The 25,075-nt window shown below is 47.7% G+C and overlaps 1 protein-coding gene across 1 annotated transcript; it reads left to right on the top strand.

Moving 5' to 3' along the window:
• Window positions 1-7,996: 7,996 nt before the first annotated feature.
• On the top strand, window positions 7,997-8,953 carry LOC116781530 (olfactory receptor 14C36-like). The gene has a single exon (XM_032677193.1). The coding sequence runs from the start codon at window positions 7,997-7,999 to the stop codon at window positions 8,951-8,953; it is 957 nt and encodes a 318-aa protein (XP_032533084.1).
• The last annotated feature ends 16,122 nt before the right edge of the window (window positions 8,954-25,075 follow it).

Below are 25,075 nucleotides of genomic sequence, written 5' to 3'. Positions count from 1 at the left end.
TTGTGATCAGGAAGAAATCTGGGAAGTACAGGTTGTTACATGATTTACGTGCAGTAAATGCCCAGATGCATGCGATGGGGGCATTACAACCAGGACTGCCAAATCCAGCTATGATCCCACAAAATTGGTTCCTGTTAATAATCGATCTTAAGGACTGCTTCTTCACTATTGCATTACATGAGCAGGACTGTAAGCGTTTTGCATTCACTGTTCCTGCTGTAAACAAAGAAGGACCAGCGCAACGCTATGAGTGGACAGTGTTGCCTCAGGGAATGAAGAATTCTCCCACGCTCTGTCAACTCTACGTGGATGCTGCACTACAGCCAATCAGAAAATCATGGCCCTCGACAGTTATTTACCATTACATGGATGATTTGTTGTTTGCCCAGCCGACTAAGTTTACAAAAGATCAAAAACAGCAACTGGTTAATCAGTTGCAGCAGCAAGGCTTAGTCATAGCCACTGAAAAAATTCAAGAATCTAGTCCCTGGCACTATTTAGGGTGGCAAATCACGGACTCTGTCATTCGACCTCAGAAATTGTCTATCAGTATAGAGATTGCCACCTTGCACGATGCTCAGAGACTCTTAGGAGACTTACAGTGGCTGCGTCCAGTAGTGGGAATACCTAATGAGTGGCTAGAACCCCTCAGACCGCTATTAAAGGGTACAGACCCTTCAACAGCAGTGATTGTCACCCTGGAACAGCGAAACCTCTTACATCAGATTGCGGCCAGTATTGCTGATCATGTCACACATCGACGGATAGAGGGTGTACCTGTTAATCTTACAATCTTGGCAGGAGAAAAGCATTTTATGGGAGCCCTCACGCAGCAAAAAATAAAAACGGGGGACAAACAAAAGCGGTTTGCAACATCAGCTAAAGAGCAACAAATTGTATTGGAATGGCTGACAACATCCTTGCAACCATGCAGGACAGTCCAAGAAAAGATTCGGACTTTATCAGAGCTCATCAAAAAAGGCAGAAGCCGGATTGTGCAAGCGACCGGGTCAGAACCACATGAGATACAAGTGCCGATAAGACAGGAGGACTTGGACTGGTATTTAGTCCATTCTCCCGAGCTGCAAGGAGCGCTACTTGTGTCAGATGCCATCATCAACATCCGTCCTTTGCAGTCACCGACGCTAGCCTGGATGGCTAACCAGGCGTGGCTGCAAGTTCCAAAGCGATCTGCAACACCGCTTCAGAATGCAGTCACCGTATTCACTGACGCTGGAAAAAGATCGCAGCGTGCCGTAGCCATCTGGAGGCACGAAGGGCGATGGCATCAACACTTCCTGGATGCTCACTTAAAGGACTCTTTACAAACATTAGAGCTCGCAGCTGTTGTGTGGGCATTGTCTCACTGGCTAGGTCAAGCACTTAATGTGGTTACAGACTCGATGTATGTTGCAGGAGTGGCTAATCGAATTGAAGATGCTAGCATTAGAGAAGTTAAGAATGCCAGACTCATGCAACTACTACAGCAACTTCACAAAGCTATTGCTTGCCGGTCAGCCAGATATGCTGTGTTGCACATCAGAAGTCATCAATGGAATATAGGACTGGGAGAAGGAAATGCTAGAGCAGATCTTCTAGTGTCAACAGTAACAGAAGCACCTATATCTCCTTTCCTGAGAGCACGTGAGGCTCACGCTGTGTATCACCAAAATGCAAAAGGTCTCAGTCACTCATATGGACTGTCAATCGAAGATGCCAGAGCGATAGTGAAAGCATGCCCTATTTGCAGTCAGCAAAATAAAGGAGTAGGCCTCGGAGTGGGAGTTAATCCCAAAGGACTAAAAGCTAATGAGTTGTGGCAAATGGATGTCACACATGTTCCTGCTTTTGGTCGACTGAAATACATGCATGTGTCAATTGACACCTACAGTCACTTCGTATGGGCTACACTGCAGCCAGGAGAAAAGGTCCAAGATGTGAAGCGTCATCTGACAGATTGCTTTTCTGTCATGGGTGTCCCTAAAACATTGAAAACAGATAATGGGCCTGCCTATGTGAGCAAGATTCTGGGACAATTCTTGCAGCAGTGGGACATAAAGCATGTTACGGGCATAGCTCATTCGCCTACTGGACAAGCTATAGTAGAGCGAATGAATGGAACAATTAAAAGCTACCTTGAGAAATACAGAGACATCAGAGATGCCCGAGAAAGAGTCAGCAAAACTCTTTTTGTCCTTAACCATTTGTGTATTTTCGGGGATGATTCAGTGCCTCCTATCGTCAAACATAATCAGAAAGAGCAGGTGTCAAAAGGACCACCCATGAGGGTTCATTATCGGAATCCTAAAACCGGGATGTGGGAAGGTCCAGCGGAAGTCATCTTTATAGGGCAAGGCTACTTCTGTGTGTCTACTTCTACAGGTACCCTGTGGGTTCCCAGTCGTTGGGTCAAGCCAGCGGTTGAGAGTCCTGAAGGGCGGAGAGGAGAGACACCTGCAGTGCCTGCAGCCTCACCTAACCTCGGACCACCACCTCCAGCCTCTTCAACACCTGATTCCCCTGCACCTGCTGATGAGGGAGACAATGGAGCAGCATCTGAATTAGCTGAGTAACTGTACACAGAGGAACTGCAAGACTTACGTGCCCAGACTTGATTTACTGTTTTTATGTATTGGGATAGCAAAAATGTTAAGATCTCTGTTTATTTCATTGTACAGCTGTGTAATAAGTTTTCTTCTTTTCAGAGGTATGATTGCCAATGTTGAGGCTCTTCCCACCATTGACCCTCGGAAAAACATGTGGGTCACCTGGGCAAATCAAACAGGACAATCATCCTTTTGTTTGTCTTTAGCATCTGCCTCAGATCCTTTTCGCACTTGTTTATTTGGTATGCCTTTTAGTTCAGTGTATAGGTTGAACTTAGTGTTTACTGGTTGGGTTTCATCGTCGTGTGAGAGTGAAACAGTTATCTCTAATACATCTGCGTGCATTATAAAGGCTCTCAATACCTCTTTACCCCAGAGTCCCCAGGAGTTAGACTTAATGGGATCACTGTCTGTACGTAATACAAGTGATAATGGGACTCAAACTTGTTTTATGCTGGGAACATTTCACTCTAGGTTAAGTGCACTTCAAAGCCATGATTTGTCTAGATGGACTAATGTCACTTCACGTACCCCAGGGTTTAACTATAAAAATGTAGGAGACTATTGTGGCACTAACAATACTAGCAACCAAAGCCTTGGAGCGTATGGAGCTGAAGTCAAACCTTCCTCGCCAGGTATTTGGGTTAACAACACTGCCCGTGCCTTACCACCAGGTGTATTTCTTATTTGTGGTGACAGAGCTTGGCATGGCATTCCTGTGCGTGCCTTCGGAGGACCCTGTTATTTAGGGTCACTCACGCTGTTGTCCCCATCCCTTTTACAGCTTATTAATCTAACTTCATCACCCAGACAAAAGAGGAGCCTAAACCAACTTTCCTCAGATTGTGATGACAAAGTAGAGCTATGGGGTAAGACAGCTACTGTCTTTGGATCTATTGTCCCAGGTGTAGGCACAGCACAAGCATTAACATCTGTTCGCAAACTTGCATGTTGGGCTGTCAAACAATCAAACGTCACCACCCGAGTAATAGCAGAACTTGCACAGGACGTTAGTAGTTTACGTCATGCTGTCCTACAAAATCGAGCTGCTATTGATTTTCTGTTGCTGGCACAAGGCCATGGCTGTAAGGACTTCGACGGTATGTGCTGTTTTAATCTTTCAGACCATAGTAACTCCGTACATAAACAACTGCAATGGTTAACAGATCACACAAAGAAAGTGACAGTAGCAACTAGTCCTATAGATTCATGGCTTCAATCTATCTTTGGTTCTATGTCTGAATGGGCTCTAAGTTGTATTAAGGAAGGCCTCCGATGGGTATTGACAGTTATTGTAATCTTAGTAATAGCTCGTGTTGCCTTTTCTTGTATTACCAGGCGCATAAATGCTACGACAAGGAAAGCATTGTTAGCCCAAAATAAAAACGGGGGAAATATTGTGGAAAATTGGTTAGAAATGCGAGGACATATGAACATGGCTAGGGCCATGGACGAGCTGCTAAAGTACAAAACGCAGTCCAGCTAGGCCCGTGAGAACTCTGAGATAGCAGGGCCGTGAGAAAGCAGCAATGTCCTTGGGCATTCTAAATTGGGCTGAAAAACAGGAGCCTGGCATTAACAAAACAAAGACCCTTAACGAGCCACCTGTGTAAACAATGAAAGGCAATTGAGATGATATCACCACCTAACTGTGTACCAATAAGGAGCCTAATCTTGTAATATTCATGAGCCTATTATAGAGTGTATATTAAGCTACTGTCAATTTTCAATAAACGAAGTCCCTGGATTCTTACATTAAGGTGTCCAGAGTTTCCCGTCGCGACACTTCCCCAGCTCCGTTCCCTTCTCTGGACACGCTCCAGCCCCTCCAGGGCCTTTTGGCACTGAGGGGCCACAACTGGACACAGCACTCCAGGTGGGGCCTCCCCAGTGCCCAGCACAGAGGGGCAATCAGTTCTCTGCTCCTGCTGGCCACACTCTTCTCCACAAAGGCCACGATGCCCTTGGCCTTCTTGCCCCCCTGGGTACACTCTGGCTTATATTCAGTTGCTGTCAAGCAGCACCCCCAAGTCCCTTCCTGCTCAGCAGCTCTCCAGCCCCTCTGCCCCCAGCCTGGAGCGTTCCAGGGGGTTGTTGGGACCCAAGGGCAGGCCCTGACACTTGGCCTCATTGATCCAGCCTGTCCAGATCCCTCTGCAGAGCCTTCCTGCCCTCCAGCACATCCACACCCACACCCAGATCAGTCAGTCTCCCAAACAGGACGAAGTCTGACCACCAGCAGTCCAAGGTGTCAGTTCTGCTGACAGTTCACCAGTGTCTGGTCCTCCAAAGAACACAAGCCCTGATGATTTGTAGCTCCCACTCCAGTGGTTGGCACTTGGAGCTCCCTCCGTACCCAGAGCTCAGAGCTCCCTTGTGCCACAAAGTTTAAAGAGATTGTGCCTCATTCTGCCAAGACAACCCTTGGCAAAATGTGTCCCTCTGTGTTTCCTGGGATAAGAGCACTCTATTGTCATCTTCCAAAACCTTGGAGAGGTCCCAGAGATCTCCCAGAAAGGAATTTGGGTCTTCAAGCACATGACCCGTATATAGAGGCTGAGGACTCAGGGGTCAGGGGTGTGAAGATTGAGGACAGTAGAGGAGTAGCCTGAGAGGTCTGGAAGGGGGGTGTCAGAGCTGGTGGAGCTTTTCCTCCTGTCAGAAAACAGCCTAAGAAAGAACTAGTGCCACCAAGGGCAGCTGGGGTGGCCCAGACTGGTGACAAGAAGTCAAATTTCCCTCTGAGGTCAGTGTTGTGGTGCAATATGTCACAAAGAAGGAGTCTGGATGAGGCCAAGGCTTTGTGTGCCCAGGAAGAGCCAGGGAGGACGCAGAGATGTCAGTGCAGGAAGGTGCCAGCCAGGTGGGGCAGCCAGGGGGATGACGACAGCCTGCAGGGAAAGGGGCAGGGCATGGACACCGTAGGACAGCCTGGGCTGGAGAGGAGACAGGGATGGGGAGAAGCTGAAAGGCCCTGACACAGCCACCTTCTGCAGGCCTTTGGCCAGGGCTGCTGTCTGTGCCCCTGAGGCCAGGAGGAGGGGAGTGGCCCTTGCAACCCTGGGGCCTCATGGCCTCCTTGTCCCTGCTCAGCAGCCTGGCAGGTGCCACCCCATGGTCCTGCCCTTGGCATTGCACATCCCACATCCCAGTGCCCCAGGAAGAGCCCTGAGGAATGAGGCAGAGACAGGATTTGCCTTCCCAGGGGCTGGGGGTCAGGGCTTGGCCTGTTAGATTAAGGAAATAAGTCAAGGTTTCTTCAACATCAGAACCACATTTCCCTTGCTTCTTCATCCTTGTCATCACTGTCTGCAGTTTTCTGCTCTAACTGGAACCTGGGGACACGTTCTCAGTTTTGTCCCTCAATGAGACTCATTAGCACTACAAGAAACTTCAGCGTTTCAATCTCACTTTGACTTCTTGAATAGTTGTTTGAGCTTCCTCTCAGGGACTGAGTCTCATGTAAACAACCTCAACATCCCCTGAGGGTCATGAAATGCCTGGGGCTGTTATTGTGCTGCTGAGCTGGGCTGGGCTCCTGGCACACAGGGAGTTCCTGGCAAGCAAGAAGAGCTTCAAAGAGACAGCTCTGCTGGTGAGCAGCTCCTCTGCACAGCCCAGCAGGGCTGAGGGCACTGCCTGCAGCACCCAGGGCAAAGAAGAGAAAGGACAGAGAGATGAGAGGCAGCCTGGGCTGGGAGGTGACTGAGCTCTCACCACACAAGAAACCTTCCTAGGATTTGAAGGAAGAATTGTCTGGCTGTAGGAAAGTTCAACTTGCCTTCCTGGAGGCATCTCCTAAAGCTGCCACATCCCACAGCTTCTAGGATCTTTCAGCAGGACTCTTCCAGTTGCTGCAGTGCAGGGGAAGTGGCCATATGGCAGAGCAGGACAGGAGCTGCAGGCAGCAAGGGCAGAGAGGAGAAGGGAGCAGGAGGTTGAAGGGATCCTGGGCTGGGAGGACAGGGCAGAGCTGCTCAGGGCAGGAACCTTGCCAGCCCTTTGCCAGGGTCAGGCTGTGGCTGCAGAGCAGTGCAGGTGAGTTGCTGCAAGTGCCTCTGCCAGCTGCCAAATGGCAGCAGTGGCAGGAGCTGTCAGGATGGCTCTGCTGGATTTACTGGGGTGCAGCAGGAGAAGCTGCTGCAGAGCAGGACTTGCTGCTGCCCCCTCAGAGGCCCAGGGCCAGAAGGTTCCCTGTGGCAGGGCTGGCTGTGGGGTGGGAAGGTGGGGGTGCAGCCAGGGGTGCCCAGGGCTGTGGTGCAGAGCAGGGTCCTGCCCCCAGGGCTCTGTGTGCTGGGGCAGGGACTCTGCTGCCTGCCAGGCTCAGCTCTCAGCCCGACCAAGGAGCTGCCACGGGGCTGGGGGAGAAGGGCTATGGGGAAGGAACAACTCCTGGGAGGGCAGAGCAGGGCAGAGTCCTTCTGATCTCCACAGTGGGCTGCAGGGATGAGGGCTGGTCACAGCTCCAGATCAAAGCAGGAAATTTCCCAGGAGGTATTTGCAAGAGGCACAGACAGACAGGGGGTACCTTCAAGAGAATGAACTGATTCTTCCAGTGTTATACTCTGGGTTGTCTGGGTGCTGACTGAGACAGAGAAATCAATCTCTGAGCATAGGAGGAGACACTTGAACTCTGTTGGATTAGAGGGGATTGAACCTGAAAGTGTCAGACATCAAAACTGTCTTATAGACAGATGAGTGTCACTTTTCCAGCCTCCTCAGGGTTTCTCTGTCATTGCCATCAGAGCCTGCCCAGCCAGAGATGCCCCTGGGCACTGCCCTGTGCTGCTGGGAAGGCTCTGCAGGGCAGAGCTGAGTCCCCAGGGCTGGGATGGGCTCTGGCAGCACTGCCAGGGTCCAGCCTTGGGCCCAGGGAAGCAGTTGCTGGCAGGGACAGTTCGAGGCAGCAGAGCCCAGGGCAGGGAGTGGGGGGCAAATGTCCCCAAGGCCTGGGGGAGGGGACGTTCAGGCAGCTCTGGGGGCCCTTCCCTGCAGCTCTGCTGGGCACTGTGTGCTGGGCCATAGAAATGAGGATTCCTGCAGTGGAAAAGAACCTTCCCCAGCTGTGATGGTAAAAATAGAAAACATAGGTACAGTTATTCTAAGCTCCAACTAAATTCTGCTGTGCAGTCCCAGCTCTTCTGAGTCATGGGTGTAGAGATGGACCTTTTGTATTCAAGGTCTGTTACATCTGACATTCCTTGTGTGTGTAAGAACTCTACCAAAAAAATTCCATGTCCCACTGCAGCAGAGCAAACCTGACTCCTTTGCAGTACATTTGGTGAAATTTGACACATTGATTTCTTTTAGAAATGGAGGGGCTTTTTCATAGAGGTCTGTCTGAACTGTCTTTTCCTTTCCTGAACAGGCCCTATGCTAAGAAACAACAGATGTCCAACAGCAGCTCAATCCCCCAATTTCTCCTGGCAGTCCCAGACAGGCGGGAGCTGCAGCTCCTGCACTTCTGGCTCTTCCTGGCCATCTCCCTGGCTGCCCTCCTGGCCAACGGCCTCATCCTCAGCGCCGTAGCCTGTGACCACCACCTGCACACCCCCATGGGCTTCTTCCTGCTCAACCTCTCCCTCACAGACCTGGGCTGCATCTGCACCACTGTCCCCAAAGCCATGCACAATTCCCTCTGGGGCACAAGGACCATCTCTTACTCAGGATGTGTTGCACAGGTCTTTCTGCTTGTCTTCTTCCTTGCAGCAGAGTTTTCCCTCCTCACCATCATGTGTTACGACCGCTACGTTGCCATCTGCAAACCCCTGCACTACGGGACCCTCCTGGGCAGCAGAGCTTGTGCCCACATGGCAGCAGCTGCCTGGGCCACTGCATTTCTCTATTCTCTGCTGCACACAGCCAATACATTTTCCCTGCCCCTGTGCCAGGGCAATGCCCTGGGCCAGTTCTTCTGTGAAATCCCACACATCCTCAAGCTCTCCTGCTCACACTCAGGCTACCACAGGGAAATTGGGCTCATTGGGGTTAGTGTCTGTTTAGGACTTGGTTGTTTCATTTTCATTGTTTTCTCCTATGTGCAGATCTTCAGGGCTGTGCTGAGGATCCCCTCTCAGCAGGGACGGCACAAAGCCTTTTCCACGTGCCTCCCTCACCTGGCCGTGGTCTCACTGTTTCTCAGCACTGATGTGTTTTCCTATCTGAAGCCCCCCTCCATCTCCTCCCCATCCCTGAATCTAGTGGTGTCAGTTCTGTACTCAGTGGTGCCTCCAGCACTGAACCCCTTCATCTACAGCCTCAGGAATCAGGAGCTCAAGGATGCCCTGAGAAAAATGATGACTGGATGCTTTTCTGGAGAAATAAACTGCCTGTGTTCTGATGTGTAGCATTCAGAATGGGACTCCTTAATGGCCCAGCCTTCCTGTTCAGGTTTTTTGTGGAGGTCATCAGGTTCTTCTGGCAATAATTTTCTGTGCAATGATATATTATTATGCATCTGTCTTCTAATTTAGGGTCTACACATTCAATTTGATCCAGAGATGTATAAATGATGAATTGTACTGGCTGAGTATTTAAACAAAATAAAGGACCCTGCAGTGCCTTCTTTGTCCAAGACCCTTCTTCTTAACTGTTCCTAAAGGACAGCACACTGCAGGACAGGGTGTATTTGCAAACAGGGAGGGGACAATAATCCCAGCCCAACAGCACTACCAGGGAGCAGCAGTGCTTGGTCTTTGCAGAGCTGCTCTCTTGCCACTTCCACACTGTCCTCCTGAGCCCCTTTCTCCCTGTAAGGCCTGAGTGCTCTCTGAGCACAGTCCTGTGGGCTGGAAGCACTTGGAGCACAGGCAGGGACAGGCAAAGTAAAACATGGAAAACTGTCTGGTTGAGATAAGCTGTGCTGCCCAAGAACACACTGACTCCAGAGGTGTCCAAGCGGGGCAGAGCCGGCGACTCCGGTCCGTGCGGTGGCGGGGGGGAGGCAGCGGCTCTGCTTGATTCCATGGAGTTCTGGGGAGGCACAGTGACCCCTTGGTTCCAGGAGGTTCTGAGATGTCTCAGGGTTCCTTTGGTTCCAAGTAGACTCCGCATGTCACAGTGGGCCCTTGGTTCCATGAGATTCCCCAGTGTCCCTGCATTCCTTTGGTTCCATGAGGCCCTGCAGTGTCACGGTGCCACTTGATTCCGTGACGTTACAAAGAATCAGAATGGCCCCTTGATTTAAGGCCAACTGCACATGGGGCTGCCCTGGGGGGAGTGTGGGCGCCCAGACAAGGGAGTTGTCACCCCCTGGACTCAGCCCTGGGGTCACCACATCTGGACTGGTCTGTCTGTCTGTGAGGTTCCCCATTCTGGAGAAATGAGGAAAAACTGGAGAGGGTCTAGAGGAGACCTGACAGGATGGAGCTTTTCTCCATATTGAAAGTAGAATGAAATCTCCACAAAGAGTAGCATGGAAGGTTCAGACTGAAGGTGAGAAAAAAGAAATATCACTCAATGGGGACCCTTGTGCTGCAAGAGGTCACCCAGAGGGACTCAGGATCAGCCCATGGCTTTGTGTTTCAGGGAACAGCCAGAGCTGGTGCAGAGACATCAGGGAGGGTCGAGAAATGCTGCTGGGAGGGGGGTGGGAAAACAGGAGGGGTGTGTGCAGCCAGCAAGGCCAGAGCAGCAGCAGGGCCAGGCCAGGACAGCCTGCAGGAGAGATGGCCAAGGGCTCTGGCAGGGCTGCAAGGCCCAAAGGCACCCAGGCCTTTGTCCCCTTGCCTCTGGCACCTGCCTCTGCCACTCAGGCCACCACAAGCAACTTGCCTGGCAGGTTCTGCCCTTGGGTTCTGCCTCGCCCCTCCCTCAGCAGCCTGGCAGGGGTTGCCCAGTTTTGGACCTTTGTTGTTCCTCCCCCTCCCATCCCAGTGCCCCCCAAAGAGCCCTGAGCCAGCCGGGAGGGACAGGATCTGCTGGGCCAGGGCCTGGGGCTCAGGCCTTGGCCTTTGTGCTCCACAAAACCAAGGCAGGCTTTGCTCAGCAGTGCAGGGGCCTGCCCAGAGCCTTTGTCTGCCTGCACTCCTGGCCTCCAAGGAGCTGCTCCAAGGAGTCCCTGGGGAGGCTTTGGCAATGCCTGCCCTCAGTGGGGCCCAGCAATGCTTCAAGGCACTTGCAGTTTGGCTTCTGACCTCTTCAGCAGCTACTTCCATCTTCTCTCAGCATCTCAGGATCATGGGCTGGGCTGCAAACACACCGTGGGGCTCATTAAAATCCAGAAATCCCTCAGGATCTCTTTGTCTTCCTTTAATTGTCTTCAAGGCAATTTCAAAACAAGTCTTCAAAGTTTGTACTTTTTTTTGAAATCAAATGAATGGATATATTTTAGTTCAGACAAGAGGTGATAGAGGTGTTCTCCAAGTGATCTTGATGCTGAGTGTCTCCTCAGGAGATCCACACTGACCCTGGATGATCAACCTTGCTCCTCAGCCCCCAACCTCACCAGTTCTGACATGGCCCATCTTGGACTGACAGCTGATGCAACTCCAAACACACTGTGGGATCCATTAAAACATAGGAAAACAAATTATTTTTCTTTCTTTAATTGTCTTCAAGACGTCAACAACAAATTGGAGTTGTTTTGTTGTTTATCTAAGGAGGAAGATTTTAAAGTGGATGTCACAAAAAATATATATATTTTTATGAAAGGGAATGATTTACACAGACCCTTGGGTTGCAAGAGGGTCAGGGTGTGTCATGGTTTGAGATAGCCCAAAAATCCAATTCCCTAGCTCCATCCCCCTCCCACATCTCAACCCAATGTGAGATGGGTTTTTCCAGACAAAACACAACCAGACTCAGAATGGGGGAAAGGGAATATATTACAATGACTGTACAAATAAATATCATAATACATTATACACACGACTACAACTATCTCTACCATGACATATAGTATTTACAATGGATCAGATCTCTTCTCCCCTCCAAATAAAAGTCCAGGAGGGAAAGAAGGACAGATCCCTTCCAGTCTCTCAGGGCAGTAGCTTCTTCAGAGTAGCAGTCACTAAGCAGCAGTATCGTCTAAGGCAGCAGGCTCTCTCTCTCTCTTCTGTTTCTTGCAGCAGCTGATAGCTGGATCTCTGCCAGCACTCACGAGGGAGGTATCGAAACTCTCCCTTGTGGCCCCGTCGCCAACCAACCGAGGGGTCTTTCGTGGGCTTCGTCACCCCAGACAAAGGTCGTATCACCACGTCATATCACGAAGCACAGGGGGTCTTCGTGACGGTCTGGTATCTCCAGGAGATTCAAGCTCCTTACAGGGCCTCTGTGCCCTGTCTCAGGCTGAGAGCTTCTTTGTAGCTTGCAGCAAGGGAGGGCCCTCAAGGCCAACCTCCCCCACTCCGTCCTGGCTGAGCTCTCAGGACGTCCGAGCTTCTCAGCTCCTTTACCCAGTTAGGACTTCTAATCAGTAAGAGTCCACCCCCTCCATTTTTTGAGGGATCTCCAAGGAGGTTTAGGGGAGTTTTGCAGTCCTTACCCCTAAGCTTTCTCTCTGTAGAAACTTAGTTCTGTTCTCTGCAACTCTGAGTCTTCCTTGGCTGCATGCTGTTTCTGTTGCTTCTCTGGTTCGGGTCTTATCAGTTGGCTTTTAGCCATAACCTCTGGACGCTGCCGCCGCTTCTGCTCTGTCTCTGCTCACTCACAATGGAAAACATCCCCCAGCTCACAGCTACAGACACATAGTCCAGCTTAACACGGTTCCAAGTCTCTGTAGCCCCCAGCTGGGGCTGGGGGGGGGGGGGGCAGAGGCCCCGAGGGGCTCAGAGCCCCTTCCTCGTGGCTCACAACATGGCCACTTCTTCTAACCTAAAACTACAACTCTTCTCTTCCGTTTGGTTGTGGTATGTTTACATTTTTGCAGAAGCGCTCATTGGACAGATTCTCAAAACTTCCAGGGGTTTCCACCCCTTGGGGTCTACCACTTTTCTTATCCTCTGGGGGAAAACAAAGTCCAAACCACTACATTTGGTTACTTCTTTATTGAGTGTGTATACCTGGTTTTGTTTGTTTGTTTGTTTTGTCTCATTTTCCCCTTCCCCTTTTCTGTTTTCGGGTGTTGGGGGTTTCTTTCTTATGTGTATATAGGTTTTGTATATAAATGTAATATAAGTGTAAATATATTTATATATTGCTTTAGCTTTCTCTTATTTCTGTTCTCTTGGGTTTTTTTCTTTTCCCTTGGTTTGGGGGGATGGAGCTCCTGCAGTGGGGTTTGGAGACTAGGCAGGGAGTCAGCTCTAAACCACCACAGAAGGACACCACGTGTATGGGCCAATTGTTGCTGCTTTATTAAATCACAGCCACCTACAACTGGTTCAGTGGCAACAGAAGGGCAGTGGGGGGCTGTGACGTCACGGAGAGGATGTGATGTCACAAGAAGGATGTGATGTCACAGGGAGGATGTGATGTCATAGGAGACATGTGATGCCAAAGAGGATGTGATGTCATGGGAGAATGTGATGTCACATGGGAACTGAAATGTAACAGGGGAGATGTGATATCACAAGAGAGGATGTGATGTCACAGGGAGGATGTGATGTCATAGGAGACCTGTGATGTCACAGATGTCACAGAAGAGTTGTGATATCACAGGAGAAAATTTGATGTCACAGGAGAGCTGTGATGTCACAGAGGAGGATGTGATGTCACAGGAGAACTGTGGTATCACAGAGGAGGATGTGATGTCACAGACGAGGATGTGAGGTCACAGAGGAGGATGTGAGGTCACAGAGGAGGATCTGATGTCATAGGAGCCATATGATGTCACAGAAGAGGATGTGATGTCACGGGGAACGGTGATGTCACAGAGGAGAACGTGATGTCACAGAGGGACCTGGGATGTCATAGGAGGCATGCGATGTCACATGGAGTTTTGATGTCACAGAAGAGGATGTGAAGTCATAGGAGACATGCGATGTCACAGGGGAGGATGTGATGTCACAGAGGAGGATGTGAAGTCACAGGCAGCTGTGATGTCAGAGAGGAGGATGTGACGTCACAGAGAAGACTGTGATGTCACAGAAGAGGATGTGACATCACAGGAGAACTGTGATGGCACAAAGGTGGATGTGATATCATAGGAGACATGCGATGTCACAGACAGGGATGTGATGTCACAGAGGAGGATGTGATGTCACAGAGGGACCTGGGATGTCATAGGAGACATGTGATGTCACAGGGAGTTTTGATGTCACAGAGGAGGATGTGAAGTCATAGGAAACATGTGATGTCACAGGGGAGGATGTGGTATCACAGAGGAGGACGTGATGTCACAGAGGAGGATGTGATGTCATAAGAGACACGCGATGTGACAGGGGTTGTGATGTAACAGAGGAGGATGTGAAGTCACAAAGGAGGATGTGATGTCACAGAGGAAGATGTGATGTCACAGGAGAACTGTGATGTCACAAAGGAGAATGTGATGTCAAAAAAGGGGGATGTGACGTCACAGAGGAGGATGTGATGTCATAGGAGACATGCGATGTCAGAGAGGAGGATGTGATGTCACTCAGGAGGATATGATGTCACAGAGGACGATGTGTTGTCACAGGGAGCTGTAATGTCACAAAGGAGGATGTGATGTCATAGGAGACTTGTGATGTCACAGAGAAGGATGTGATGTCACAGAGAGCTGTGATGTCACAGAGGAGGATGTGATGTCACAGAGGAGGATGTGATGTCACAGGGGAGCTGTGATGTCATAAAGGAGGATGTGATGTCACAGAGGAGGATGTGATGTCACAGAGAAGAATGTGATATCACAGAATAGGATGTGATATCACAGGAGAACTGTGATGTCACAAAGGAAGATGTGATGTCACAGAGGAGGATGTGATGTCACACGGAGCTGTGATGTTACAGAGGAGGATGTGATGTCACAGGGAGTTGTGATGTCACAGAGGAGGATGTGAAGTCATAGGAGATATGCGATGTCACAGAGGAGATGTGATGTCACAGAAGAGGATGTGATGTCACAGAGGGACCTGCGATGTCATAGGAGACATTAGATGTCACTGGGAGTTTTGACGTCACAGAGGAGGATGTGAAGTCATAGGAAACATGCGATGTCACAGAGGAGGATGCGGTATCACAGAGGAGGATGTGATGTCACAGAGGAGGATGTGATATCATAGGCAGCTGTGATGTCATAAAGGAGGATGCGATGTCACAAAGAGTTGTGATGTCACAGAGGAGGATGTGATGTCATAGGAGACATGCGATGTCACAAAGGAGGATGTGATGTCACAAATAGCTGTGATGTCACAGGGATCTGTGATGTCACAGAAGAGGATGTGATGGCATAGGAGACATCCGATGTCACAGAGAAGGATGCAATGTCACAGAGGAGGATGTGGTGTCAAAGGGAGCTGTAATGTCACAGAGCAGGATGTGATGTCACAAGGTAGCTGCTATGTCACAGGGAGCTGTAATATCATAGGAGATATGCGATGTCACAGGGGAGGATGTGATGTCACAGAGGAGGATGTGGTGTCACAGGGAGCTGTGATGTCACAGAGAAGAATGTAATGTCACTGGAGAGCTGTGATGTCATAGGAGACATGCGATACCACAGAGGAGGATGTGATGTCACAGAGGAAGATGTGATGTCACAGAGGAGGATGTGGTGTCACAGGGAGTTGTGATGTCACAGAAGAGGATGTGATGTCACAAGAGAGCTGTGATGTCGTAGGAGACATGTAATGTGACAGAGGAGGATTTGATGTCATAGGAGACATGTGATCTCACAGAGGAGGATGTGATGTCACAGAGGAACTGTGATAATACAGAGGCGGATGTGATGTCACAGAGGAGGATGTGATGTCACAGAAGAGGATGTGATATCATTGGAGAACTGTGATGTCACAAAGGAGGATGTGATGTCATAGGAGACATGCGATGTCACAGAGCGGGATGTGATGCCACAGAGGAGGATGTGATGTCACAGACAGCTATGATGTCATAGAGGAGGATGTGATGTCACATGGAACTGTGATGTTACAGAGAAGGATGTTATGTAACAGAGGAGGACGTGATGTCACAGAGGAGTTGTTATAACACAGAGGAGGATGTGATGTGACAGAAGAGGATGTGATGTCATAGGAGACATGTGATGTCACAGGGAGTTCTGATGTCACAGACGAGGACATGATGTCACAGCAGAAGATGTGATGCCACAGTGGAACTGTGATGCCATAGGAGACATGCAATGTTGCAGAGGAGGATGTGATGTCACAGAAAAGGATGAGATGTCACAGGAAGCGGTGATGTCACAGAGGAGGATGTGATGTCACAGAGGAGGATATGATGTCACTTAGGAGGATGTGATGTCACCGGGAGATGTGATGTCACCGGGAGATGTGATGTCACAGAGGAGGATATGATGTCATAGGAGACATGCGATGTCACACGGGGGAAGTGATGTCACAGATGAGGATGTGATGTCATAAGAGACATGCCATGTCGCAGAGGAGGATGTGATGTCACAGAAAAGGATGGGATGTCACAGGGGAGATGCGATGCCACAGAGGGGGGTGTGGTGTCACAGACGAGGATGTGATGTCACTCAGGAGTATGTGATGTCACAGAGGAGGATGTGATGTCATAATAGACATGCGAGGTCACAGGGGAGGAGGAAATGTCACAGAGGACGATGTGACGTCACAGAGGAGGATGTGATGTCATAGAAGACATGCGATGTCATAGAGGAGGATGTGATGTGACAGAAGAGCTGTGATGTCACAGAGGAGGATGTAATGTCACAGAGGAGGATGTGATGTCACAGAGGAGTTTGTGATGTCACACGGAGCTGTGATGTTACACAGGAGGATGTGATGTCACAGAGGGACCTGGGACGTCATAGGAGACATGCAATGTCACAGGGAGTTGTGATGTCACAGAGGAGGATGTGATGTCATAGGAGACATGTGATGTCACAGAGGAGAATGTGATGTCACAGAAGAGCTGTGATGTCACAGAGGAGGATGTGATGTCACAGAGGAGGATGAGATGTCACAGAGGAGGATGTGATGTCACAGAGGAAGATGTGATGTCACTGAGGAGGATGTGATGTCACACGGATCTGTGATGTCACCTAGGAGGATGTGATGTCATAGGAGACAAGCGATGTCACAGAAGAGGATGTGATGTCACGGGCAGCTGTGATGTCACAGAGGAGAACGTGATGTCACCGAGGGACCTGGGATGTCATGGGAGACATGCGATGTCACAGAGAACGATGTGATTTCACAGAAGAGCTGTGATGTCACAGAGGAGGATGTGATTTCATAGGGGAGGTGTGATAGCAGAGAGGAGGATGTGATGTCACAGGCAGCTGTGATGTCACAGAGGAGGATGTGATGTCACAGGAAGTTGTGATGTCACAGAGGAGGATGTGATGTCAGAGGAGACATGCGATGTCACAGAGGAGGATGTGATGTCACAGAGGAAGATGTGATGTCAAAGAGGAGGATGTGATGTCATAGGAGACATGCGATGTCACAGAGGAGGATGTGATGTCAGAGAGGAGGATTTGATGTCACAGGAGAACTGTGATGTCATAGAGGAAGATGTTATGTCACAGAAGAGGATATGATGTCACAGGGGAACCGAGATGTCACAGAGGAGGATGTGATGTAACGGAGTAGACTGTGATGTCACAGGGGAGATGTGATGACATAGAGGAGGATGTGATGTCATAGGAGACATGCGATGTCACAGAGTAGGATGTGATGTCATGAGGAGGATGTGATGTCACAGGGAGAATGTGATGTCACAGGGGAGCTGTGATTTCACAGGAGAGGTGTGATATCATGTTGTAGATGCGATGTGATGTCACAGAGGAGGATGTGATGTCATATGATAGATGTGACTCAGGGAGGAGCCGAGGTTGGGGAGGGCAAAACCGGACCCAGAATGGATCGGGAATGGGGACCCCCCCTGCGTTCCCCTGTCTCAACCTGCTCAGAGGGGGCTTTGGGAGGGCACCTCCCCCTCAGTGGGCATCCAGTTCACTCAAAAAGGTACCAGGACCACCCCACAGATCATCAAGGACCCCCTAAATCCATCCGGAGCCCACCCAGGACCCCCTTAATCCCCTTTTTGGGAGGACCTTTAGGGGCACTGGTGGCTGAGCTGGGCAGCAAAGTTCATACCTGTCTACAGCCTGACTCACCGAAATGCTGAGTTTTAAGCACAGAAAGGAGAAGCTTGAGGCAGTTTGTTGAAGGCAGAAGGGCTGATTTCTCATGTATTTGAATTACTTCTGAAATGCTTCAAAGCATGGTTTTCAGGGGTTTCTTTAATTTGGCAAGTTCTTGGGGTTTTCTTGGGCTTTTCTTTGTGTGGGGGGTGGGTGGGTTGGTTGTTTTTACAGTTATTTGTCTCATATACTTGGTGCTTTTCCCAGGAGAACATTGATTTGTGTAGAGACAAAATCACTGGAGAAAATCTAGGGATAAAAATACTCCCCTGGGAAGGATGCAGGATGAGTTGGTATTATTTATTTAAGAGTTTCAGGCCCACAACGAGCAGTTTCAGCCAAATTTTCTAAGTGACTGAGGAACCCTTTTCTCCAAATGTGCTCCCCTGAGGCAGTTTCAAATCCCCACTTGTGATTCAGTTTTCTGGAATGATTCTAAAGGAATTAAATGCTTTTTTTGGCCATCATCTAGACAACTGCTGCCACGGATAACATCGATTGGAAGAAGGCAGAAGAGAAGGACATGAAAGGGCCACCTGTGAGCAAAAGATATTTTTCATTTTCAGTAGTCTCAGAATTTTTGTTGCTAGTTTTCTGTTTCTGTGGAAGAGTTCAGTGTCCTCCCTCCTGGGAGGGATGGGAATAAATGATTAAACGTGGAAAATGTTCCGTTCCAACACTGCAAACTGTAGTTTGTCCAGATGGTCTAAAGATGTCCAGATTATAGAAAACCTTCCATATTTTTGTTTTCAGGGAGAGAAAAATATTTGATGAAGAAATCGAGCAAAGGCAAAAGTGCAAGGCCAAGCCTCAGCCTGCAGAGAGCTGAGGGGTGGCACCGGCAGCCCCAGAATTACATAGGGAAAATAAGAAACCCAGGAATTTTGGGGTGGGATTGAGCCATTTTCAGTGGGATTGATCCACTTTGAGGTGACAGGTTGAACCCTCTTGACTTTTGGCATGCAGAGCTGGGAGAGACTGGAATGTTAATGGTCCATGGCTCCAACACTCTCCAGTTGCAGAAGCAGTGGGGGCTGTGCTGCCCAAGGGCAATGGAACCGCCCGGGGCAGAGGGGGGAACACTCACCCCTGGAGGGGACAGGCTGGGCTTGGAACCAGAGAGAGGAAGTGCTATTTTTGTGGTTTTATATCACCATAGACAGGAGCCAAAACTGCCCCAAACCTACTTTACATGGAGACAAAACTGTTCTAAACTAAACCCTACATATATAGATAGATATAAATATAGGCATAGATGTAGATAAACTAACTCTAATCTGCCCCAAGGGATCAGTTAAGAAGACCCTGAGTCACCCTCACTGTCAGGGGGGTCGGGACAGGGGCTGGACATGGGGGAAGCTTCTGGCAGCTGCTCACAGAACCCACCCCTGGAGCCCCCCTGCTACCAAAACATGGCCATCTAAACCCCAATACACTTCCCAGCATGGACCACCTGGACCATGGGTCACCAGGTCTGTGCCCAACGTGGGTCCCTGTGGATCATCCAATGGGGGTCCTCTGATGGCTGAGGGAGTTGGAGTAGCAGCCAAAGCTCTTCCCGCAGTCGGGGAACTCGAAGGGCTTCTCTTACTGTGGGTCCCTTGGTGTGAGGTTGTGGTGGTTTGAAACTCCCAAAATCTAATTTTTAAGTTCAAGCCCCCCTCCCACAGTTTGCCCCTGTGAGAGGGTTTAGTGATGGTATGGACTTGATATCTTTTTCACCCCATGTGGAGAGTTTTCAGACAAAACACAACCATTCGTTATTGGGGGAAGGGGAAAATATTTACAAAGGTTTATTTACACCCACATATATATTTACATTACATTAAATTTCTCCTCTTCTTCAATAAAAGTCCAAGAAGAAAAGAGTCTTTTTATCACTTCTCAGGCCACAGTTCCTTCCTTTCAGGTTTTTGTGGCACTGGTTAGTGTCCTCCATTTTTCCCAAGGGCAGCAGATTTAAATATAGCACTTAGGATTTTTGTTCTTACTTTGTGGAAATTTCAACCCTGAGCCTGAGTCTTCGGGGAATTTCCTTGTAGATCTTCACTCCTCTTGGGTTAGAACATTGAAGGCAGCTTTCAGTTCAGTCTTACCAAAGCTCTTTTGCTCTGTCTCAGCTCAGTAGCAGAATAGAAGCAGCAACAGCAGCAGCAGAGGGCACGGTCACCTCCCCCGCATTCCGTCCTGGCTCAGCTCTCAGGACAACTCCGGGTTTTCAGCTCCTTTCTCCCTCTCTCGAGCTGCTGCTGCATTTTGGGACTCCCTAAGGGTTTGGAAGTCCACCCCTCCTCTCCAAGGAGTCTCTGGGGTTTGGGAAAGTAATACAGCCTTACCCCAAACCAGCTCTGTTGAGTTTTCCTCTGCTTTGTTGCCAGCTCTCCCTCCTGCAGGAACATCTCTGTGTCTCTCAGCCGCCTTCACGTTATCTTGTTGCTCCTGGCTACCTTTTGGCTTTCAGCCACTGTTGTCTCTGTTCAGGACTGCTCCGCTGCCGCTTTCAGTGTCTTCTGCTGCTGCTGACAGTAAGGAAACTTTTCCAGCTCTTGATTACAGGACCCAGTCCAGCATTGACACTATACCGGGTCTCCTGTGACCTCAGCTGGGGGCTGGGCCCTTGGCCCCCAGAGGGGCTCACTGGCCCCCTGCTTCCTCGTGGCTCAGATCATGGCTACCCTCCTTCTACACTACCTTCACTACCTTCTCTTCCGTTTCTGTGGGTATGGAATTTCCGTAGGGCGCACGTGGATTATTGATTGGTCCAGTATTATCAGTGGGGCAAACCGTTACTACCTCAGAGAAAAGGTTTTTCAAACCACCACAATATGGAAGGGATACATTTTGTAAAGTATCTGGACTTTTAGAAACCTTTTTGTTTTTTTTTTGCAGATACAGGTAGACTGTCTTCAAATAATGTCATGTTTCTGTGCTACTTCTGTATAAATCTGAGTTTACCCAGGCTATTTGTGAAGTGGCTTGTTATTTTTATAATCTGTGTATATAGATACATGTGCCTTGTATTTGTGGAAAAGGGCAGTATTTTCATAGAAATCCATTTCATTAAATGTCCCATTTCACCAGGGAGAACCTGCATTAAACTTTGATTGTATTTTGTACTTACTGAGTTTGTAGCATTAACGGTTGGGGATATTGTAGAACTCACATTTGACAACAGGAACAGCAGTAACAGGAGACTTCAGGTATTTGTAGAGGAGATTTTTGGGGCCTGTTTCTTGGTTTTGGGAACACAAAGGCTGATGCTTGGCAAGGATAGAATATTGTTATTGTAGTGTAGGTCACATTTTTATGAATTGATGGATGTCCTGCAGCAAACAGGGCTGATGTGCAAATGTGTGTGTCAGTGTGTTCTGGAACTGGGTTGTGTAATTGTCTGATGGGATCTGTGAGAACTAAGAGTTGGTGTTTAGAAATGATCTCATACCTGAAGAACAGCAGAGTATATCTGAAATCCCATGGGAATTTTCAGTTTAGAGGGTCAAAATCACAGATATTGCACAGTCTGTTCCAATGAAGGCAAGACCAGTCTGATGATAATGAGGGGACTGAGCCTGTGAGACCCAAGACTTGTGTTCCTAGTGTTAAATCCTGAAATGTCTAAAGCTGCAACTTTTAACTGACCTGTTCTTCAAAAAATAGCAAAATTAAAGATTAAAATTAAACCCCACAGTGTCAGGAGCAGATCTTGGCTGACCTGCATGTTCCATGCTAAATACAAAATTGAGCACTTCAGTCATAATAGTCTGCACCTTTCCTGGATTGCCCTGATGCTGTTTGTGCTGAACAGGTATTACAATAAAGGCAGTTTTACCTGTCCCTTGTTTACTTTTCTGAGCTCTTTGGAGCTGTCTTTTCTTGTAAGAGCAATATATGGTTATCTGTGTTTGTCTGGTGGTAATTTCTCAAGGGGTTTGTGTACAGGACGGGGCCTGAATTTCTTGGGTAGTTTGCACAGGTTCTTTGATACCACATTCCCTGGTGATACTTGGAAGTTTTTTATAAAATGTCTTTTGTAGCATATGCTGTCATCTGTAATGCTTGGTTGTTTGTTTTTTTTTCATTCAGGGATGGGACTTGTGTAATACTCACAGTCTAATGCTTGGTCCTTAGGATTTCTTTATTAATTTTAATTCAAGTGTTTTAATATCCCAGTTTCCCTGCAGATGTGTGGAGCAATTGATTTGCTCACTGTAAGCAAAACAGTTGCTCTTGGTTGAAGGACTGGTAAGTTGTTCTTCCTAATAATATTTACTTTTTAGCTTTTCAAAAACACCCAATCAAGAAGACAAGGCTCTAACGTTGAACTGGCTGCAGCTTTTGGTTGAATACAGTCAGTAACTGTCTCCTGTTCTACAGTTGTTCTGCTGCTGTTTTTCGTTCACAAAGGTCTGGCTTTGCACAAAATGATCTGTAATGCCAGGACAGTTTTCTGTTTGGTTGGTTTTGTTTTTTTTTAAATTAAACTGTGAGCTGATAGACTTCAGATCATTCCTCATATAGTCCAAAAACCACAACATTGGCAGGCTTGAGTAGAAAAATTAAAATTAATAATTAAAAAATTATTAATCTCTACTGGATGAATACGGGAACAGAATCTTTTCCAGTTTCCTTTAACTAAAAGGAATTTGGTCTTGACCCTGGCATGTTTTGTGACTTTCTTGGGAGTTGCCTGTGGAAAGACACAGGTCCTTTTGTCTTTCTGGCTGTTTAAAATTCAAAACCACCTGGATTCTACCTTTTTAATTAGGGCATCCATTGCATTTTGTGTACATGGATTAACTTTTTTGTGGGAAGCTGTATTCCTGTAGCACTGTGCTTTGGAACATATGAATTTCTTTCAAAGGAGCAGTTTCTTAGAGCCAGTTCTTTCAGTCTGACCAGTTTTATCACTGAGTTCAGTCCTGAAGCAAAAGAGTGGAATTCATGAATTGGAGGAATTCAGTTTTTAATGCATGTCCATGAGCTTAGTTTTGACGCTTTTTGGCAAGTATTGAATCTCTTCTGCTCCTGGGCTCTGTGAGTTTTATTACTTTGTTCCTTCAGAAGTTTTAAACTGTTTTTTCCCACTGCAGGTCTGTGTAGAACAACATATTTCTTGTCATGTTTCTCCTTCCAGTTCTTCCTCAAAACTCTTCCTGTGCCATCCACTGACGCCTTTCTAGCCCCCAATCATCTGCTTGAATCTCTAAAACACGTGACTCATGTTCCATTTTTATATTCATCTTCACATGACTCCTGAATCTTTCTGTGTGCATTTTTGTTTGTTTTCTCACTGGGTTGTAAATGAGCTGTTGTGACATTTGTTTTCTTGGGTAGGACTTTGGCCTTTCAGTTACACACCGAGTAATTCTTCCCTCCTTTTCTGCTTTATAATCCTTACCTAAAGGAAGGGGCTGAATGTGAAAGCCTTAATTTACTTAATGCAACAGTTTGTCTACAAAAGAAGTTGCTTCAAACACCAATTGCAAAAGCATCCAAATGTGTGGATCCTGAAAGATCTACTATTGCCCTCTCTGGTTGGCGCAGATAATGTTTAGTTGAAGCACTGATGTTTATTTTCCATTTTTTTAAGAGAAGAGGGAAAATACTTGAAAACACCAGGAGCTTTATTGAAGTTGACATACTTTGCTTAATGCAATGAAGTTTACGATTTCAAAATAACGCCCAAAAAGGAGTACATCTGTGAATAAAGTCACATCTTACTGGGAATTCCTCCCTAAATCTGAGAAACCTGGCAAACAGCCTTAGTTAAAAATACCCAAACCTACATGAGTTGTGCTTTGACTGCTGTGCTTACAGAACATCTGATGGGGGTAAAAGCAGAACTAGGGCTGTCCAGAGCACTCATGTTCTGTGCAGTCTCTGACAGGAACTCAGGATGGACTTTGCTGGCCAGAAAGGACACATCTGCTCTTTCCTGCAGTGTCAAAGTTACCAGGGATGTGTCTTTGAGACTAAAACCATGCTTTAATGGACTTTGAGACGTAGACCTTGAGGTCTGGTTTGTTCACAGCCTCATTCTCTCCATTCACCTCCCTCTGTTGGAGGCAGTTCCATTTCCAGGGGAGGTCACCTCAGTTTTTATGCTGAAGCCTCAGATTTCACTCTGGAAAACTTGGTCAATGTGTTGGTGTCTCATGTGTGGGTGTTGTACGTGTTGGATTTCAGTCTCCCCCTTGTGGAACAGAAGGTTTCAATAGACCTCAAGTGGCTGAAGCCCTGGGTTTGGCCATCAGGCCTTGTCTTTCACTGCTGTGGTCTTTTAATAGAGCAACAGAGACTTGCAACAAAAAAACTGAAGAGAAAAACTTTGTAAACTTTGGTTCAAAATTGTTGCCTTGAACCTTTGGTCGAGGTTGGGAATGGTTTGTCTCCCTTGGCAGGGAGTGTCAGTACTCTTTGTCATTCTGACAGGACTGCCCAGGTCCCTGATTTTATCATGACCAAAATACTGGGCTTGGAAACCAAACCAGGAGCTGGTAGATGACAGCAGCTTGAAAAATGGGCTGATGCCTAATTGATGTGACAGAAGGAATGAAAGACTCGTGACAGCTAAGAAAAAAAATTGGGCTTTTCAGTGTCTACCTCAGGTTAGGATGACTGCCTGTGTCTTAGTGGAGAAAGATGTGTTTGTAACTTTATTGAAACTTGTTAGTAAAATGTGCCTTAATTCCTAAGGAAACAACCACTGCGAAATCTTTTAAACCAAATGTAGATTTCCAAAGTGCAGAAGTTGCTATTAATAGTTTGACTATTCCTGTGGCATCTTTTTGATGCATGAATGACTTTGAGAACAAGAACGTGTTCTTAATTATAATACATTATCAGGTCTGTTTACTGCTAATTATTTTACAAGGTTGAGAGAAGAGTTTAAGATGAAAGTTGTGGGGTTACTTGCAAAGCTTTTGGTACAACCAATGCAGTTGAACCTGGTGGGGAAATTTGCCCTTAAGTTGGTTTTGGCAGATCTCATGAGTGTCTAAGGTAGAGGCCAACCCAACTGGGAAGAGCCTTTCAAGGGTGACTAAGATGTAACTAAATTACCTTTTTGAGAGGTGAGGAAAGCTGATGTCAGTAATTAAATTTCCTTATGTTAAGCTTATTAAATATATAATAATATATAAATATTAAAATTATTTTAATGGTCTTATTTATGGGTTTTCACTGTGCTCATGTTAGTACTTCTGAGTGTTTGATTGTGACAAAAATGGACAGCTTTGTGGTTTTTTTTTTTATTTTTCATGTT

The sequence above is a fragment of the Chiroxiphia lanceolata genome (genome assembly GCF_009829145.1).
Source record: "Chiroxiphia lanceolata isolate bChiLan1 chromosome W unlocalized genomic scaffold, bChiLan1.pri scaffold_51_arrow_ctg1, whole genome shotgun sequence".
Lineage (NCBI taxonomy): Eukaryota > Metazoa > Chordata > Aves > Passeriformes > Pipridae > Chiroxiphia > Chiroxiphia lanceolata.
This window is presented reverse-complemented; position numbering and strand designations above follow the sequence as displayed.